Below are 13,667 nucleotides of genomic sequence, written 5' to 3'. Positions count from 1 at the left end.
ATGATAATGAGATACTTAAATAATGTGAAAAGTCTTCATTAGGCAACTTTTGCCTGTGAACATAGAACAAAAGTAATTTTTAAAAATTATCTTAAGTTGACCAATCTGCACTGGTCAAACTGTAACCTAAAATTTGCAGTAATCTCTGAATGGGTTTAATCGCATTAAAATTATTTAGCCATAAGACCTAGTCTGTGTACACCATACATATGTTCTTTGTTGGAAGCAGGAAGATGTTTTGGTCCTACACCTTGCAGCTGCCTTTTGGTAGGAGTGATGATGCCAGCTGAAAAGATCCCTTTACTTCTGTTCTGATCATGTCTGGCCAGCGCAGGAGCACATGACAGGAGCACCTCTTCAGCCAGTTCTAACTGCCATTGCAATGTCTTTTGCTTATTGTTAGGAGCAGAATAATATTCTAAATTATAGCCTTATAATTACTATATTATATAATCACTGTATTATATAATCACTTTATTATAAATTAAAATTCTAAATTATATCTATTCTAAATGACATCAGTGATCAAACAAGATCAGTCTGTGACACAGAGCTTTGAATTAGGAGAAGTGGCACAGTTCTATAGTGAGATGCCTTGGCTACACTAAGGAATAGAGGTACAAAAGTTCAGAACCTGGGCTCTTGCTTTTGAACTCCACGTATTCATGCATTGCTATGTAATTACAGTGAAGGACCAAATGGCTTATAATAAAGTTTACATTTCTGCTGTGAATGAGTTTCATGCCTGTTAAGATTTTGACTATTAATAGTATCCTGTACATTAAATACATTACATACATTGCATACACACATACATACATGCATAGAAAAGTAGACAACTATTCCATAAAGCATTTAAATATTTGAATATTAAAGTATTAAATGTTAAGACTTTTATATCAACTAAATATTGGTTTATTACAGCTTTTATGAGATTCCATTCCGCCTTCAAAGAAAATGTTTCCCATTTTTATTAAAAAACCTGTCTTTTTAACAGTCCCATGAGTGGTTGCTTGGTCCAGATTTTAGTGTAGTTTAATTTTATCAACAGAATATCAACAAATTATTATAAAATAAATTATTTAAGTGATTGAAGCCACAGACTGAATAATGTGCTAATTATGGATGAATACAGAATTGAGTGCAAACCAAAGTGAATTTTATGTTATTTGCTTGTATTTATTGTGTTAAGAACCTTTATTACTTCATCCTGCTAATAATATTATAATACATTGTGGGAAGAAAAGTAGATACAAAAACTATATAAAAAAGCAAATCATAATATTGTTTAGCGTTATGCCATCAAAGCTAGCATTTTCAGGATTACAGGTCTGTTTTCCTTTCTCTTTCTTTGTTTTTGTAAAGAAAACTGAATGTGTATTTTTTGTCAGCTTCAAAAAGGAGTTTTTACATAGGAAGGAAGTTAATGTCTAAGCACTTTTATAGAGGAAACATTTTTCAGGGCCATTTATTTTAGTGTTCCCTTTGCTGAAAAGGCAAATGCACTCATTCAGCACCCATTTTCTTCTGTTGGATTGTGTAGTGAAACCATAGGAAGATTAAAAAATTGAACTTTTTAGCAGTGCTTTCTAGATTGGCAAATATGTGTTCTCAGGAAGATGAAAATAAGGTTTGTTCTTGCATGGTGATTACACAATTACAATTCTTCCAGAGTGAGAATTTAAAAGCATCATTCGTGTATGTAGAGGAATGTATTTTTATTTGTGTTAATCTACTGTAACTGCAAGTAATCAGTGATGAACAATGTAATTTGGAGGTTTTATTGTTTTGGTTCTACTGTTTCCTAGTTTAATTTTATGCATGTTGAATAGTCAGAGAACTATACTTCACATAGTCTGAGCTGGGTTCTGTTGATCTAAGACAACTGGTCTTTCCAGTCTTTAAGCAGAAGGCAAAACTCTTCTTCAGCAAATTAGTGATAGAGGGAGGCTAGTTTACCTTGAAATACTGAAGATGAGAAAACTGAAAAGAAAATGAAAGTAAATTTCCATTAGAAAAGGAAGCTTTAAAAGAAATAGAAAGGAAAGATATATCAGCCTAGAGGTTGTTTTTTTAAATCTGAGCTCAGTGTTTGGCTCTTATCTCTTGGTTTTTATATACTTGTTGGAGCTGGGTCATTTATATTTAGCCCCTCTTGGGAGGAAGTACTTCATGTTGGTAAATGATCAGTACTCTGCTTGACTAGAAGAAAGATTCATGGGTTCTTTTTAATTAATTCCAATATAGGAAAAAAATCCTTATACTTTCTGAAATGACAGGAGAGTAATGTTAAAATTGCTTAAAAGTGAGGTTTGGAGGGACTTATGAGTTTGTTTTGAAGCTTTTCCTTAAGTCATCATTACTATGTCAACATATATCTGTAATTGTGTAGTTTGTCCTCCTGTTGTTTTATTTTGTTGTGTTAAGACTTCTGAATTTGTCCTTTGATGATTTTCTTGCAATTGATTTAGAGCTGAGTGAGTAAAATAAGCTATACTGAAACTGGCAGATCTTAAAAAACTTAGGGTTTTTTAGCCTAACCATAGCTTTGTTCAAAAAGCATTATTTTGAAAAACATAGTTGTTTAAACAGTTTGCATAAAAATGTTATGAATAAAGTCCTTGCTTATTTTAGACAGGCTTCATGTCCTTATTTATTTTTCCTACTTCACATGATGATAGAATTACATACAAAGTTCATTTTATAGTTAGTTTTAAAATTTCCCGGCAAAGCATGTAATGAACACAAATGAGATGCTTTATCTGCTGTTTTTAAGCTCTCTTAAAAATGTGTTTTGAATTCTCTTGCATTTACAATTAAAGATAGAAACACATGATATGCAACGGAATTTTTTACTTTTGAGGTTAGACAATGAAGGTGTGCTTGCATTTCTTCAACTTCAGTTCATCTGCTTTGAATTTAACACAGTTTTTTGAAAAAAGGTGTGTTGGTAAAGGGTAGTAAGTTTTGTCTGACCTTCCTTTCCATTTAGGGTATTCACTGGAACCTAATGTAAAGATATGATCCCCAAGCCTGATCGATATGTAAACATAACACAGATGGTGTAGGATGATTCTGATGATAATTCATTTCTCAGTTAGTCATGAAGATACTTTGATTATAGTATGTTTAAATAGTTATAGTGTTCAACGTTGGTCTTGTTAGGAAGGAACATATGGGAAACAAGTTACACGTTATTCATGCCTAACAAAGGATGCTCTGTAGTGTGACCATTTTAATTTCTAATGCTTGATTAGAAACATAGTTTTTAAAAATATGTCATAGAGCAAGGTAAATACATTAAGCATAGACTGAATAAAAAGTTAAGTACATAGTTTTGGGCATAAATATTTGTTTTGGAAAGTATTTGTTATAATATGAAAGAAGCCAGTATGCTCAAACTCAGATTTCATTTTGCATGTAGATCATTAAAAAGTCACACGCTTGTTTTCATGTTTATGAGTTCTGGTTATAATGTAGCTGACTTTATCTTCTATAAGCACTCTGAATGACAGTGCCGGAAAAAATAAACAACATTAATGAGTTTTAGTTAGAAAACATTCTGTCTTTACATCAGTTATTGACACCCATCTGTTATAGTGGGCACTGTTTGCTGAGTATGTTGGTGGCGATTAGCTGAAAATAAAAGACAAGCACTTGCATAAAGCAAATAGTATGTCAGAATCATGCCAGTGTTTCTTAAAAAAGTGCTCCAAACAAACTGATATAACTTGAGATTCAACATTGTATACTCCATAATTAATGTTCCCTTTTTTGGTCTGTTTCTGCAATAGGATAATTGACAGTCTAGATGGAGTCCGCTTGCTATGGTCATTGTTGAAAAATCCTAACCCAGATGTTCAAGCAAGTGCAGCTTGGGCTCTTTGTCCTTGTGTTGAAAATGCTAAGGTAAGAAACAGTAAACAGTTTTGTTATATATATACTCATATAATTTTTATACTTGGATAATTTCCAGCAATACTTTGCTGTTTGCTACTTACACTCTCTTTATTTTATTCATTTAACTGCTTAAAAAACATATGTATTTACTTTTCAAAAGTGGATAGTCCTCCATCTAGCACCCATTATATAATCTGTTTTGCCTTTCCAGTGTATTCTGTATTGACAAATATATTTTAGTAACTTATCAGCACCTAAGCTTACTGTTCCCAAATAAAGCATGATGAAAATCTGACAATGCTGAAAAGAGAAAGCTTCTACTCACAGGCTATAAATAGCATGTGTAGTTCTAGTTGTTCTACGCTGTGGTCTACTTCAGCTGTGTTCTCAAGAGACCATAATTTGGTTTTAGAGTATATTTTAGACTCGATGCCAATGTAATCTTCAGGTTTTCTGCTCAGACTGCCAACAAAAAGTGCCAGTTGTGAATAGTGGTCAGTTGTGTACAGAAGACTGAGCTATTCATTTATTTCATGTCAGTTTCCAAATAGAGATAAAATAGTGAGGATAAACTGCAGGTCATCTCTCTGAATTCTTAGTAATGACATATGATAAAATAAATGGGCAAGGTTTTCTTTCCCTTAGAAGTTTCCTTGAGTACTAACTTTATACCTTAATCTTTGTACAGTACTAGCTTCCATTTCTGATTTACCTCTATATTTAATGCAATATTTGCATCTTTTTTTCTACTATACCAGACATATATATCCTTCTACACAGAACTGGAAATCCTGACTATGTAAAGAATAGTAATTCCTTCACAGTGCAAGATATCTGTGGCATCCTTTGCAGCCAGTTTCCTGTTTGGGATTGAGCACTGTGCGGCTGCTATTAATTTATGTAGATGATTCAATGATACAGATATATAGATATAGAGATATATGGATATATAGTGAGAAAATTTGGGGTTGTTTTTTATAAATCAAGCATTTTATATTTCTTCCCATTGATTTCTACAATGGAAGCTTGCTTTTCATTTTTCACACATGCTGGTTATTCTGAATTATCTTTTCATCCTTTTTTTTCTAAATGTACACTCTAGTGCAGTAGAGTTTTTTGGTGCCTAATGGTGCAGTCTAAACATCTCTCCTCTGTAAATATACAAATATATCTGCCTCTCTCTTGAACAATATTGCTATAACTGAATGTTAAAATACTACTTGATCTCAGTACTGAGGTAATGCTTCCTGTGTGTAAGACTCTGCAGCCTGAAGTGCTGCAGTAGAACTGCACATTGCTAGATCTTGCACTAAAAGCACTTTTTCAGAAACTAAGGGAATAGAGGACAACTACTGAAATGATGCATTACATGGATTTTTTTCTTCATTTTTCCCTGGGGTGTTTGATGAGTGCAAGCTATGTACACCCTTAGTGTAGCTATTCTCCTTTCATCTCTCTTGGCTGCCTGCCCTAATGCTAATCTGTGATCCCACAAAGGGTTCTTTGTGTGACACTGAGGCCAAGTGGCTCACTGAAACAAATCTACCAATAATACCCTTTCCGCTGATGCTGAATAGAAAGAAATATGTATGAAGCAGCAACTACAGCCACACTGAGGAAGTGCAGAAACTATTTCTATCTAAAGAGAATGTGGGGGTTTTTGTTCAAAGTTAGTATTATTCAAGAATTTACATGAGCTTACAAGAAGAAGTTTGGTTATATGCAGTGCTTGATTCAAAAGCAGTAATAAGTACATTACTTTAAAGGGTTATGTGTGTTCTGGCCTTTCTAAGCCTTGACTTGGGACTGCAAACTGTGTTTCAAATAGCTGTGAGAATGGAGTCTGCTTTCTTTTTGTGTTCTTTTGTGGAAGCTGTAATGGTTCTCTTCTGTGATGTGGAGGTTCACAGATGAAATTTAATTTGTTAGTAGTATCATAAACAAATTTTTATAACAATGTAATGCAGCATCCATTTTTCTACACAGATATTTTCATTTTACTACCAACTTAAAGGTTATTTTCTGTATTTTAAAAATCATAGGAGCTAATCAAACATTCTGATAGGGCAGTTATTTTGTAGTATGTGATTACATGTTTCTTTTTCATGCTTACTCTGACCATAATCTGTTTAAGAGTACTTTGCGTAGAATAGAATCTTATCAGTATGATGTAGCTAAGTGATATTGTTTGTTACAAAGGAATTAAAGGAATTATCTTAATAGAAGAAGATTCTTGTTAATTAGTTCCTTACTTCCAAAAGGAAAATTTACTACTGCAGGCACATTGCTAGTAGCAAAGTGTAAGTGCACTGTCCAAGAAATACAAATGATTATGAAAAATGAGTAAAAGAAGTCTACTCAACTCTGTTGATGTTGGAACAGCAATATTTGGTTATGATGCTTCCTTGAAAAACAGTACTTGTAATGTTCTCCCAACACACATCAGCTCAAACATAAACATTTGAGGAATTCTACAAAGATGTAATTTGGGCTATTATAAAAATCACCCAAATTCATTGTGCCAATAAGAGGAACACTGCCAGCTTGAATCTGTGTGAAAATTCCTATTTCCTCACAGAGGAACTTTCTACTAGAATCTTTAAATAAATTAAAAGAAAAAAAAAAGAAAAGGGAAAAAAGTCCTAGAGGTTATTTTCTGTCCTCATATGTAGTAGTTTTGCGTGCAAACATTAAAATGCAAATGGCAATATCAGGCATTGTGGTTTTCTGTCCCATGTGCCTGCATATACACTTTCAACTTTCAGTTTTAGCCTTGTTATATCTACAACTGTGAGGCTTTCTCAAAGAACTTCATTAAGCCATCTATGTATAGAGTTGTCCTGGTTTCAGCTAGGGTAGAGTTAATTTCTCAGTAGCTGTTACAGTGCTGTGTTTTGTCTGTCAAAATAATTTAAGAGTCAGAGACTGGGGGTTTGAAAGACAAGAGAGACAAAGTTACTTTGTTTTCTTAAAATTTACTTGTGGAATGACATCTCACCTTTTTCTGATATATTGTGGTTTCAGTTCTACAGGAGACTACTATCATGGGTGTGATGAAAGATCTAGAGTTGTCTATTTATTTCATAAGGGGAAAGAGAATGCCCATGCTGACACAAAAAAAACCCCAAAACTAAACCAGATTTAAGGGGGAAGGGACACGAAATTGGTATGTGTGAAGGTCAACAGTATTATATAAATGAGGAAGTGCAACAGTATTATATAATATATAATTATATATCCTGCAACAGTATTATATAAATGAGGAAGTGAGTTTTGCAGCCAACCAGCCTAGAGTTAACCTATGGGTAGAAAATATGTTGCTGTTGACCTATTCTTACATGGATTTTCCTTGTTATGGAAAGTTTAACATAACCATATGTATAAAACCACAGAGAGCATTTCTTTTCTAAGAATAACAAAAAAATGTAGTGGAAGTTGGAAATTCTTCTAATGTTTAAAAAATAGTAAAACCATTTGCTGTTTTAAATACAATAAGATGCTTTGATTGCACATTTTACTAATTTAAAACGATAGTGTATAAAGATAATTGTGCTCCATACTGCATACTGTTCTTCCTTTGTTTTACATTTTAAATATTTTAGTTAAGTACTACCAATGCTTTTTTTTTTTGTACCATTCTTGGGTCAAGCCTTAAATGTCAAAATTCCCTGTTTGTGTATGTATAGCATTTTCCATTTTCTTTGTTTGCCTTGCTGTGCTTCCTGTAATTTTACACAGAAACCTTGGTTCAGAATTAGTGCTCTTACTGCTCTCTTTCCATTTTTCTATTTGTTTTCTCTATACATTAGAATTTTTTACATCTGTCATACCTACCTGTCTGTATTTGCTCTCATTTTATGCAGTTTTTACTCCCTGGTATCTGGATTTAGATCTTACAATTTTTTAAGCATTTTTTATTAACCAAGCATCAAAAGCGTACCATAAGAGAGACAAAAAGGAATTTTTTGCTTGCCTCTGAAGCATTTCAGAGAACAAGTGTCCTCAGAGATTTAGGAAGCCCAGGAATCCAGACCTGGCTTGGTGAATCCATCAGTGACTGCTGTGTGTGCGGGGTACATACAGAACCAGGTCATCCAATGGCTCTTGACACTGGCTGTCTTGTTTAGTGAACTGACTCTCAGGAGTTATTTGGGCCTCCTACAGACATGTTGGAGATCCTAAATGGATTGACATAAATTGCCCTGAGGTCTTTAATGTCTACAAATATAGGAGTACAGTTTCTGTAAAACACACAACGTGGAAGCGGGAAGCAAAGGGTGTAGTCTGTATCTCCCTCACACAGGAGACTTGGGCCCTAAGTTCCATGCAAAGCAGCTGCCTGAGAGCTTGGAGACCACAAGAAGCCAAAAAGCTTAGGAGCTCCTGGAGACCCGGATTTCCAGCTGTTTGGCAGCCCATCAGGCAAGAAGTCAAAGATTCTATGAAAACTAGAAGCCAAGGAGCCTGGCAGGCTACACATCAGCCATCTGGCTGACAAGAGAAAAGATGAAGAGACATGTTGGTTGTTTAGCCTGCCTTTCTGCCTGGTTTCTGTCAAAACTTTTCAAGAAGTCATTGTGTTCTTATGGAAGGTTTTGATTTCATTCCATTAGCATTTTCTGATGGAATACTGTTCCACTGGAAAATATTTGACCAGCTTTTCTTGTAGCTTGGTTTATTAACAGCTACACATGCTAGTCAAAGCTTATTGTGTAGCTTCTTTACTTTTAAATCTGATTCACTAATTGGATTTTGAAAATCTACAAAAGGTTTAAACCCCATCCTCCTCTAATTTTTTTCCTCCCTTCTTTGTTTTTCCTTTTTGTCCGTGTCACACTTTTCCTGTCTTTACCCTCTCACTTGCCACTGGGACCTACGAAGCTCTTAAAGCAAGAAAGGAGCATGGAGATCATAGGTTCATTTGCTAGGTAAAATATACCAGAAGATTTCAAAGCAATCATTTTATCAAGTGATGAAACTTTTGACTGAACTAAACATATTTTATACTTCATGCTGCTCATTCAGATTCTCAGTGGTCTGTAATGATGAGTGGTACAACAAGATATGATTGCCTTCTTATATCCCACTCTATTTCTGGAACCATGCCAGACATGCAAAGACAAACAATACCAGTTTTAGCAACTTCTTAGTTTGTGTTGTCACTGCATTGATTGTTTAACTAGACCATCCTCAGAACATTCTAATATTGCTGTCTGCACTTCTACAATATTAAATTACATATTAGTGGTGACTATCTCATAAACATATTAATGATTATAAGAAGTTTGCTTAGACATGTTTGAATTAAATTCAATCCAAAACCAATTGAAATAATGTTTTTTTCCAGTTATTCGGTGTTGTTTCTCATACATCCATTATTAAACGCTCCTCAAAATAATCTAAAATAATTGAGACAGTTGTGGCATCAAGGGACTTAGATATTCATTGTTTCACTGCTTATGTGGGGAAAAAAAAGGATTTTGGCAATTACCCAGGACTGAACTTCAGGTATAGTCTGCCAGACTGAAAAGTAAGGAAAACAATAGACAAGACTACTAAAAGTTGCATTAGTGACTAGGTAGACATTTTCTCCCTGATATTTTTAGAGAACCTGCATTTCATGCCTTCTTGGGCTGTATGCTTGGATAATTGACTTCACTTTGGTTTCTTGAAACTGTCAGGAACAATACAGTTGCCGAGAGTGCGATGATCAAATCCCTGAAGAGAGAGAGGAAATTCTGAAGAGGAATTCTACTCTTACAGCCTATAGAGTAGTGTTGGAACCATGTCAAAGCAACTCTGCTTTGTTGCTTTGGCTTTAGTTGCTTCTTCAAAGTACAGAGGACAGGAAAATCCATGTTCATTGTCTGCTGTTGTTTTCCCAACACATTGCATTTTCTCACAGAAGAAAAGTTGTGAGATGTTGGGAAGTAGTTTTACCTTACAAATGCTTCTTCGTCTGTTCTGCAACAGTGGAAGCCTCTGTAACTGTATAGACAGTTATGGAGGCTTATAGGACAGTTATAGGAATAAAATTAGCCTTAAAATATAAAGTCATTTGATCAATATTACCATTGAGTTATTTAATAAGAACAATGAATAGAAACTTCCTTATATAAATTTTGTTTTCCATTTTCACTGAGCAGTTGTAATACAGAAACTTCTTTCATTTTCTTTATTTTGAACTTTAAATTGGTTCGTGCACTAGAATGAGAAGTTATTCAGCTGGGAATAGCAAATGAAAAGGAAAAGCTTCCTTCATTAAAGAAAACATAGTTTAAAGGTGACTCCTGATAACTAAAGTTTGTTTGCCCAGCCATACCATTACTTTTTTGGGCAAAAGTGATTCAATTTGTCAAATTAGTTTTGACTCATTAAGCTTTTTAAGATGTTCTGAGAGTGAAATATTACTTGTCTTTAGTGGTGAAATTTTATCTTTCAAGTGGAGTGTATTTTAAAGATAAACACAATATATTTTTGTGCTAACATGTTTAGCTTTAAATCTTTTAAATAGAGAAAACAGTTTTCACTTTGGAAGAAATAAGAAAGGAATTATGTTATGAAAGAAGCCAGTAGTTTTTCTACGAGACCTGTATGTCAACATCTTAAGACTGATGAACTTCATTTACTTACTGAAAATAAATTCAAAAACCATAGAATATGACAGTGAGAAAACACAAAAATCCCAAATTTTCTCCTTGTATAAGTAGCACAAAGATCAAGTCCTGCAAATGCCACAATAGTTTCTGCTCTTGATTAGGAAAACTGCAAAGCTGATCTGTCTCACAGTACTTTTGCTCTTGGCTGAAGCCAGTATAGAAGTAAGTGAAAAGGGAAAGTTAACTGAATCTTGCTAATAGTCATGCAGGCCAGCAAGATACAAGTATGTAATAAGAGTATGGGGATGAGGCTTTTATTAACACAGCAGGTAACTTTTCTGGCCTCAGCATCTGTGCCAGATAGGTGTGTTTTACTGCTTGAGATTGCAAACTCCTCCCCTTGAATCCAGTTTTAAAATAGTGTTTCTCATACTTTCTGAGGATAAAAGCTTTGCTTTCCACTACTTAGAAGCTGTGGTTACATGAAGTCATGAAAAGATTCTGTTCTCTCTTCCTTTCTTCTTTAGCCACTTGAAACATAATTGAACAATCCATGTTTTTTCATGTGTCATCTCAGGTTAAATGTTGCATTAAAAAGTATAATAATGATGAAGATATAAAATGAAGATATCTTCTGTTAATACAATAACACCTTCTTCCCCCTTTCAGTTTCTTTTTAACATTTTTATGACTTCTTTGGATGTCTTGTGTTTGGCCTCTTTGTTCAGCTCAGGAAATATTGTTAAAACAGATGCATTCAGCTTATCGTTACCATGTGCAGGCAGATATATACCATAAAATTATCTGGTATATTGCTTCTCAGTGATTTTATCAATGTTCTTCTCTGTAAAGACGGTTTCTTAGGCTTTATTCTTAACATTTTCCCCCTACCTAATTCTACCTGAATAGCCTTGTTAGGATAACCAAGAAATAAGATTTTGTTACAATTGTTAAGAAGTGGGACCCGTGAATAAAACATAGTACAGATAAATATGAAAGCTAAACAAACACCTATAACTGGAAATTACAAACCCTTTGGGTTGTCTGACAAAGTAAGTTGTTTGTCAATTAATTTAGAAGGTGAAATTTAAAGATTGCATTTTTTTGTAATTGAAACAGAAAGTAAAGAAGTATTTCCAAAGACACGTTTTATATTCTTTTTTCTCCTATGTTAATAAAAGCAGTATAAATGAAAATGCCTGAGAGTATTTGAAAAATAAAATCACAGAAGTTACTTTACACTATGAGCAGTATCTGATCCTTAATACAGAGAACATAGATTCAGAATAATTCAGTTGTGGCCTCTGCAATCACAGACACACCTTCATATAAATTATTTTTGAAATATTGAGGTATGGCAATTGAATATAATAAATATACATATTTCAGTTTAAGAAAATAATCCTAGAAATATATTGTACAAAGCAAGTGGGTAGTTTTGCTTAAATGATACAAAAAACATTGTGTTTGTTGTTTAAATTTCTCAAAAAAAAAGAAATCTTGTACACAACATAATGGATTTTAAAGCTCTCCTTTTGGTCCTTCTTTCCGCTCATTGTTCTTCAAATTTCTTGCTGTTTTGCTTTTCTCTTTGTCTTGCACAGACCACCAGACTACACCCACAATCACATTTGGGAAACTTCCCTGACATGTGGTTTCTGCAGTTTCCCTCTGCTTTTCATCACTGGTAGAAAGCTCTGTCCTTGTGTTTACTTGGTTTCACAGATGATTATTGAAACTCTTCTCTTTTTCTTGCTGCTGAATTGTTTATATGTTATTCCATGACTTTAGTGGGATGTACTCCATTACAAAATGTCAAAAGTATAAGAATGTCAGAGGAGAAATTCAACAAATATGGTTATAATCACCTGGAAAGAAAATATGTACAGGTAGAAAAATATAAACTGTTGGTATTGGTTCATTAAGATGAGATAAAGGCTATTTTATCTCTTCATGGAATATCTTTCAAAAGCAGGAATATGTAGGTATCTGAACCATGAAGAAACACAGAATCGTGTTCAGGGCCCTTTCAAATATTAGACCTTGTACTGCAGCATTTACCTGTTGAACAGAAGCCTTTCTCATCTGTTGAGGCAATATTTATACACAAGGTAGTGCTGCAGTGACCTTCAAAGATTGGAAGTAAGTATAAAATATTTCATTTTCTTTTCTCCTCCCGTGTCTGGTAATTTACCTTCCAGCCCTTGAATACATGTAGGTAAGAAATTTGTGTTTACAAAGTTTTCTCAGTTACCCATCACATACCGCTTAGGGTCAAATTCTAAAATTTCAAGACCTACATGAAAACTGATATGGACAAACAGTGTTTTAATTCAGGTGATTGTCTGTAGATGCATTACATTGTGATATGCATACACTAGGAGCATTTATGCTGATGTATCCATGGGAAACCCTCTGTAATCCCACCTGCCTCTACATGCCGTTTACATGGTAATAGAATGACAAAGCATTGCCCCTCCTTCTCTTTCTCAGCTGCTTTTCTGAGCCACAAACCTGTATTGTCCTTCTGAATTTAGATTCTATTTTAATTTCTATAAGGGCTAACCCAGTTTCTATAAGGGTTATTTGTTCATTTTGGGGGTTTTTAGGACTTCTGCATGAAGATTATTTTTGGATACAGTGCTTTTTCCACGTGCTGTGTCTTCTGTTTTTTACCCTTACACAGCTTGGCTTTAAGTTCTTCCTTCCAGTCTCAAGATTTGTTCTACCTGTGGCAAAAAATGTTTCATTCCTAATGGGCTTATCCACTGCTTTTGCTTTCTGTGAGAAGGAAACATCACAGCTAAGAGTTCTGTTTGACATTTAGACCCAGAACTAAAAAAAGATGAAACTGCAGCATCTTATGAAATCTTCATTTACCAAGTCCATGATTTGATGGATTTGCTCAAGACAGCTGACACAATACCCTACTCTGTTCATAAATCAGGCCCCCAGAATAAATAAATATAAAACCATTTTTGGTCTTCAGGGTCACTCCCTAGCCCCAGGAAAGTTCATATAATCCATTTTTGCACTTGCATGAAATCCAGAGGGTTTCAGGAGAGTGTCTAGTAGTTTTTATTCAAAATTCTCCTATTGGCCTGTTGAAATAAACAAATAAAAGCAATTCCACTTGCAGACCTTTCTTTCCATCCTTGCACATTTATC

At 34.2% G+C, this 13,667-nt stretch overlaps 1 protein-coding gene across 2 annotated transcripts in view; it reads left to right on the top strand.

Moving 5' to 3' along the window:
* Window positions 1-13,667, top strand: part of ODAD2 (outer dynein arm docking complex subunit 2) — a 74,870-nt gene that overhangs the window by 37,118 nt on the left and 24,085 nt on the right. For both annotated transcript variants that reach the window (XM_068172371.1, XM_068172361.1), the window contains exon 16: window positions 3,795-3,909. In XM_068172371.1, coding sequence (XP_068028472.1) covers window positions 3,795-3,909 — 115 coding nt within the window. The remainder of the gene's footprint in view (window positions 1-3,794; window positions 3,910-13,667) is intronic.

The sequence above is a fragment of the Anomalospiza imberbis genome, chromosome 1 (genome assembly GCF_031753505.1).
Source record: "Anomalospiza imberbis isolate Cuckoo-Finch-1a 21T00152 chromosome 1, ASM3175350v1, whole genome shotgun sequence".
Taxonomy (NCBI): Eukaryota; Metazoa; Chordata; class Aves; order Passeriformes; family Viduidae; genus Anomalospiza; species Anomalospiza imberbis.
The sequence above is the reverse complement of the archived record's forward strand: the minus strand, read 5'-3'. Positions and strand labels throughout refer to the sequence as shown.